This window comes from Prenolepis imparis, unplaced genomic scaffold (genome assembly GCF_030444845.1).
Source record: "Prenolepis imparis isolate NDT839.2.m4 unplaced genomic scaffold, iyPreImpa1.0 SCAF_14, whole genome shotgun sequence".
Taxonomy (NCBI): Eukaryota; Metazoa; Arthropoda; class Insecta; order Hymenoptera; family Formicidae; genus Prenolepis; species Prenolepis imparis.
In genome coordinates this window covers 2,614,937-2,622,437 of record NW_028141172.1, presented here as the reverse complement: position 1 = coordinate 2,622,437, position 7,501 = coordinate 2,614,937, and the positions used below count along the sequence as shown (strand labels likewise).

Genomic DNA, 7,501 nt, shown 5'->3' with positions numbered 1-7,501 from the left:
AAAATAGGTGTAGTAATTAATGTAGTAATTTATAAAAAATTATATATATTTAATAATTATTTTTATCATGTACTCTTAGCGAAAGCAAAATTAAGATGCAAAATTGGCGAAGAAATATATATATGTATATATATGTATATAAATATATATGTAAATATATATATATATATGTGTGTGTACATATATATTAATATTGTATATTGTATAATATACAAAATTGGCGAAGAAATATATATATGTATATATATGTATATAAATATATATGTAAATATATATATATATGTATATATATGTGTGTGTACATATATATTAATATTGTATATTGTATAATATACAAATGTAATTTAAACCGGAAAATAAATCGAATTTTTTATTATTACCAATAAAATTTATTTCTAAAGATAAATTATAATAATTGAATATATTTTTTTACATTATTTCTCCACATTTTAATACAACGACTTGATACAATTTATTTGCCATTTAATTTCTCTTGTTCGGATAATTAAAAAATTAAACCAGAGTTATAAAAATTGTCGTGTTCTGATTCAATTCATTTTAGCAAAAAACTTAAAAGTTTGGATGCGGAAATAATTTTCGTTCTCCACAGTTGTTTGTTTTTTGTTTAAAGATTTCGCCTATTTGTAAGTACATTTAAATTTAAGCGAGCAAAATGTTTCTGTTGCGTAACAATAATACTTTATCGCTTTCTAATTAATGTAATAATTAAATTACCAGAATTTTTAAGTACATTTAATGCTCAATTTAATATAAATTTTAAAAAATTAAAAAAATTTTTAATTTAATTTATTAAATTTAATTAATTTAAAATTTTTTTAAATTTATATTAAATTGAGCATTAAATGTACTTAAAAATTCTGGTAATTTAATTATTACATTAATTAGAAAACAAAGTATTTTTGTTACACAACAGAAACATTTTGTTCGCTCATTTTAACATACATTTGCTAAATGCCTATTCAACTATTGCATAGGATACATTTGTAGATACTTCTTGTCTATTGTCTTGTCTAACTATTTGTGACAAATATTAATTTAATTGTTAACGTGTTATACATAAATTGCGGCTTATCTTTTCCCCTCCGTGCCCATATAATATGCTGTATATAAAGATATCATATCATATGTATAGAGTGTAACTAAAAAAACATATATAAAGCATACCATTATAGTCTCTGGTCAATTTGGAGACGATTTTTTCTCATTGTCAGTGAAAATGTCGAGAGAGGTCATCATATTTTATGCATTCTCAATTTTTGTCATCATAACTAAAAGCCTTAAATTTAAATTCTATTAAAATTCTTCCTGAAATTAATTGAAAAATGTTATTTTGTTAATATTTTAACTCCACAAAGTTTAGTTTGCGAGAAGCTCTTCTTTTTCAATCATTTATAACTTGAAAATTATTGGTGCCTCGACATTTTCACTGAGAAAAAATCGTCTTCTTTGGCCAGAGACTTTGATAATGTGCTTCATATGTTTTTTTAATTACACCTTATATATATATATATGTATATATATATATTGTTGCGCCCGTCATGTTACGTCCCTTTACATCTGTCTGTTGCTTGGTGCAATGTTTAAAACATAGATTGTCTTTTGGCGGTTGAGTCGTCAAGAGAGTTGTGGTTGTTTGACAGCTGTCGAACTACGCGGTCGTATTCTGGCTTTCGGATATTGATATACATTTATGTTACTCCATTATATTATATTGCTTTACGTTTTGTTCCTATTAAAGTTATTTCGTTATTTACGAGAGCGTTATTATTTCGCGCGTGAGTGAACCAAGTTCTCAGCGATTCAAGAAATCTCGAAGTCGGCCGAAGGACGCAACAATATATATATATACCTATATATTCCATGCACATTCAATTTTATTTCCGTACATTATGTCATATAGTTTCTGTCTAAGAACTAAGAAGTGAATATGACATAACCCAAGAAGAACAGAAAATCAAAATAATGTCAATTTAATGTCATATTGACCAAAATGACGTCATATTAATGTCATATTGACTAAATTTATGACAAATTTGGTCCAAATTTTGTCAATATGACGTCAAATGACATCATTCTGACTTTCTGTTCTCCTTGGGAATGTATTTTGGGAAATAAAATTGTACATGCATGGAATAAAATTGAATAATGGATAATATTATGAATAATATTAATATTTTTACATAATGATCATTAAAAGTGACAGGAAAAAAAGTCAAATAAGAATTTTTGCGCATTGCCACTAACAACTTTCTGTACAATAAAACCATTATCAGTGTCATAGTCGTTTTCACGTTTCAACGAAATATTAAAATATCGAAATAATTTTGTTTTTATATCAGTAAAAATACGACATACAACAAGTAAATATTGTTTAAAAAAAAAGCCCAAGTAATCAGGTCAGTGAGGTATAACTTTTAAATTATAATATTTTTTACGTTCTTCAAATAAAGTGTGTACATTATGATTATATTATACATATACATATATGTACTGTACTAAAGGTTTAAATAAGTATATGTATATAAAGGACAATAGAAATTAAGTGTTAATTAACAAATATGTTTAACTTACGTATAGCGGGCGTGTGTGAATAGATTAGAGGTAATATAGTCCTTAATTAAAAAGAAATGAATTACGAAAAAAAGTCAGTTGTAATAAAACGAATAAGTGAACCGACGAGAAAATTATCGCTCACGATCACCTTGTTCGAACGGTGACAAGTATAATAACAAAATAGATGGGTTGTGAGCTTGAAAGTAAAATGCGCAGGGAAGCTCTAAATCTGTTTATTAATTTAAAACTTAAGTATTATTTCTATTAATTTTGAATCTATTAATTTAATAATAATATTTTCTGGATAAAGTCACATCTGTTTATAAAAATTAACAATTAAATAGTAATTTTTACTTATTACTTACAAATATACAGGGTAAATTTTTTAACGCGTTACAAACTTATATTTCGGAAATAAAGCATTTTAGAGAAAATGTTTTATACAAAAGTTTTTTGACTCGAAGGGAGACACAAGAAGGTCCCATTATTTTGACCTTGGGTAGTCGTTTGAATGTCACGTGAAAGTCATCTTCAATTTCTTAAATGGAACCTACTATTTTTCATTGCATATTCTTGTAGCTTATCTCAAGAGCTTTCCAAAACACTATAAAAAAAATATTTTTCTTTTAAGTACTTTTTGAGTTATAAGGCTTAAAGTTAATAATTTTTTGACATAAAATGTAAAATATCTTGTAAAATATTCGGTGATCTTACCTTAATACTTTTATGCACGGAACAATGAGACCAATCAATTGGTGTAAAGAAAATACAGTTGTTTTTAAGAAAAAGTACGCAGCTGTATGCAAATTACATACTTTTTTTAAAACAATTATCTGTTTTTTTACACCAATTGATTAGTCTCATTATTCCGTGCATAAAAGTATATATAGAAGTATTAAGGTAAGATTACCGAATATTTTACAAGATATTTTACATTTTATGTCAAAAAATTATTAACTTTAAGCCTTATAACTCAAAAAGTACTTAAAAGAAAAATATTTTTATAGTGTTTTGGAGAAATTGAAGGTTACCTATATAAAGGTACATAAGTGATCATAACATAAGATCACATAAGTGATCTTCAAACAACTTTCTAAGGTCAAACTAATGACACCATATTATGTCCACTTCAAAGTCAAAAAATTTTTGTATAAAATATTTTACTCTAAAATGCTTTGTTTCCGAGATATGTGTAAGTTTGTAACGCGTTAAAAAATTTACCCTGTATATTAAATTTTTTAAGAAGTCATTCTATTCTCTAAAAAATCGAAAATTAGCCTGAGATTTTTTTTAAAAGAACCGGAAATGCTAAATAATAACCCTTTGCAGAGATTATTAATAAATCTCAAGCTTTTTTTTTTTTTTTTATTCATTGGCTATCATATTGCTTTTCGCTATTATAACACATTTCAGGTGCAAGAACAATAATCAGGTTTCTTGATTTTTTTTTTCAGAAAAAATAATTTATATTTGTTAAAAAAATTTAAAAATATGGATACTAATACCTCAATTTTTCAATGCTCTACTATTACTATGATGAACACAAAGGAAGTTTTAATCGATGATACGGAAGAATTGAAAAATAAAAACATGAAAAATCTGACCACTGACAATGATGCCACCGATAAAAAATCTGAAACGATGAAATCAGGTCTCTTTAATTTCAAAACCAACATAATATGGTATATTGTTTTGCAAGTCGCTTTATTGCACGGCATTGGTATTTATGGTATATTGACTTTCAACTATTTAAAAAATCCAATAACTACATTGTGGAGTAAGTATCCCGAAAATTTGATATACATCCCAAGGAGAACAAATAAGTCAAAATGATGTCAATTTGATGTCATATTGATCAAATTTGGATCAAATTTATGTCCAAATTTGGTCAATATGACGTCAAATTGACATCATTTTGACTTATTTGTTCTCCTTGGGATATAGTTCTACATATAAAGACCTAAGAAAGAGATTTTCAAGATTTTTTACATATGTTTCGTGTAACGCTATGATCTCCTTAGCCTTAGAATAATATATTCAAATGTTAAAATATCTGTGATTTTAATTAGTACATTTTGTATACTTTTAGTTCTATTAAATCAAGAGCCGATTATTTAATTGAAACGCTGAATGTTATTAATATTATAAAGAATAAGAAATTTTTTGAACATGTCGATAATTTTTTTCAAGTTTTTACTGGTCTCTACATTATTTTTTCTTGCAAATATATTTTTTATATTATACAATTATTTTGATAAATATATAATAAATATAATTTTCTCATATATTTTTAAGTAATCGGCATGTACATCATATCCAATCTCGGCGTATCTGCTGGCGCACACCGACTTTGGTGTCATAAGTGTTACAAAGCCAAGTTATCATTAAGAATTCTACTTCTGATCTTCTTCAGCGCATGTGCACAAGTATCTTTAATTCTTAGTACTTTAGTTCCTTATTAAGAGATAACTCTATAAAAGAGATATATTATATATAATGCATAGAAAGCGTAAAAATATTACGTATATATATTGCGCTTTTTTTTCTATGTTAAAAAAGTGTAAAAATAAATAATTTTTTACAAATTAAATTTTATAATGCAAAACAAATAAATGGATCTTATACATATAAATAAAATTTTATTACAAAGCTTAATAATTAAAATATTTTGTATTGAAAACTTAAAGGTATAGAAAGGTGTCCAATTCAAATTTGAAAAAATCGATTTTATATAGAAGCTATATTATAATAATTTTTGTATTCTATCTTTTCATATTTTGCTTTATAGAAAATAGTAAATAGAAACGTCGTTGCTGTTCACAGAATACAATATGTAAATGGGTGAAAAATCATCGCATGCATCACAAATATTGTGATACTAATGCAGATCCTCATAATACCCAGCGTGGATTCTTTTATACGCATATCGGTTGGATAATGATGAAGGAACATCCAGAATTTATTGAAAAAAGCAAAGAGCTCGATTTGTCAGATATCATGTCAGATTCCGTCGTAGTCTTTGGCGAAAAGTAAAGACTATTCTGTTTATTTTGTCATAAATTATAGAATGAATTTTTCTTATGCACATAATAAATAAATATCGACATATTGTATTTATACATATATTACATTCTTGAAATATATATAATGCAATAAATTTAATTTTCATAAATAAATCTTAAATTTACTTTTTCATAAAATCGAAATTTTCTAAGAATTGCAAAGAATTTCAATAGATTTTTTTTAGCAAAACGTATATATGACGCTTGAATAATCTCCAAATGTGTTCAGTGTAGTATTTTTATAGATATTTTTTGCCACTTCAACTCTTCTTCGGCTTCATTCTACCTACGATATTACCCGTATACTTCTGGAACGAGACCTGGAGCAGGGCCATTATGTCGCAAGTGTTTATACGGTACATGATTACTCTGAATTCTGTATGGACCATTAATAGTATCGCTCATGCGTGGGGTGCTAGACCATATAATAAGTACGTAATTCGCACGCATAATTACGATACTTAAAATTACTTTTACAAAATTGCATCTGTGTGTGTATGTGATAAAAATATATAAATTTTTTGTTTATTGGTATTATTGTGTTTGTCACACAATAACATGTAATTATTTTATAAAAATTATTTATAAAAATATATTTTATAAAAAATATTTTAACAAAGTATTTTTATATTCTTACAATTTTCTTAAGAAAATATATTTTTACTTACATAGTTTAGCCTTAATAATTTTTGTGACACAATTAAATTATACATATATTAAAATATAATAATTAATACTTATTGTTAATCTTATTATATTTATATCGTTTAATAGAGATTTATCTTTATCGTTTAATTAGAGACATAAAACCAGCAGATAATAATTTTGTCAATTATGTGACAATGGGAGAAGGATACCACAATTATCATCACGTGTTTCCGTGGGATTACAGATCGGCGGAAACTGGAAACAATAAAATGAATTATACCACATTCTTCATCGACAGTTTCGCGAAATTAGGATTAGCTTATGATCTTAAATACCCATCCGTCGACTTGATAAAAAATGTGATATTAAAGAAAGGTGATGGAACACATCCGATGTTGTTCAAAGTACCGAAACAGAAATCCGATATATGTATGTAGCAGATAAAATATCAAAAAAGAGACATAATATATAAAAAGAAAAGAAACATAACCGAAGAAAGAAATAACAAATACGTCTATCTTTTGATTAAGGATGCATCTCGTTATAATTTTTAGACTTATTTTCGTAAAATATTGTTGACAATTGTTTTAAATATGAAATACGAATTAATTAATGAAACATATCAATATATATGTATAATTAATGCGTAATGTTGTTGTTATATTATGAAACACCTTATATCAACGAGCTCTTTACATGAATATTATAATAATTACAAGGAGAATATTATTAATAATATTTTTAAAAAACTTTTTTTTTAAAAAATGTCATTTTACTGTTATTTTCTTATAAATTCTTATAAATTTCTTATAAATTTGAAAATGATAATTGAATTATTGAAACTTATAACGACAATCAAGATACATAAGATAGATAGATAAATCGATCAAAGATAGACATATGTAGATAATAATAATATTGTTTTCGAAGATTCTATTTTCAAGGAATTATCTTCTAATAATATCACATAGATATACAATATCAAATATATACATTGTTTTTGCGTGCTTATATTGCACACTACTTATGCGCACAATAACTTGTTCCGTATTTTATCATATACAATTATGTGTATGCAACATATATGAAATGTATAATAAAGTAATATAAATAATTATCTGAACAAATCGTAACATATGTGTCGTTATTAATTTTATTTTAAGACTTTTTTTGCAATAATTTGTTTTGATTACAATATACATATGTTAAATACACTT

General features: G+C 25.4%; 1 protein-coding gene across 4 annotated transcripts; it reads left to right on the top strand.

The window, feature by feature from the left end:
* Nucleotides 1–2,259: 2,259 nt before the first annotated feature.
* On the top strand, nucleotides 2,260–7,138 carry LOC145945346 (acyl-CoA Delta(11) desaturase-like). Of its 4 annotated transcripts, XM_083054288.1 has the most exons (7): nucleotides 2,260–2,417; nucleotides 2,599–2,622; nucleotides 4,029–4,351; nucleotides 4,870–5,000; nucleotides 5,398–5,603; nucleotides 5,882–6,067; nucleotides 6,436–7,135. In XM_083054288.1, the coding sequence occupies exons 3-7, from the start codon at nucleotides 4,066–4,068 to the stop codon at nucleotides 6,719–6,721; spliced, it is 1,095 nt and encodes a 364-aa protein (XP_082910414.1). In that variant the 5' UTR covers nucleotides 2,260–2,417; nucleotides 2,599–2,622; nucleotides 4,029–4,065; the 3' UTR covers nucleotides 6,722–7,135. The 4 variants fall into 4 exon arrangements, with proteins under 4 accessions (XP_082910414.1, XP_082910415.1, XP_082910413.1 ...); XM_083054289.1 differs by lacking the exon at nucleotides 2,599–2,622 and having other exon boundaries at nucleotides 2,260–2,426; nucleotides 6,436–7,136; XM_083054287.1 differs by lacking the exon at nucleotides 2,599–2,622.
* Nucleotides 7,139–7,501: the final 363 nt, after the last annotated feature.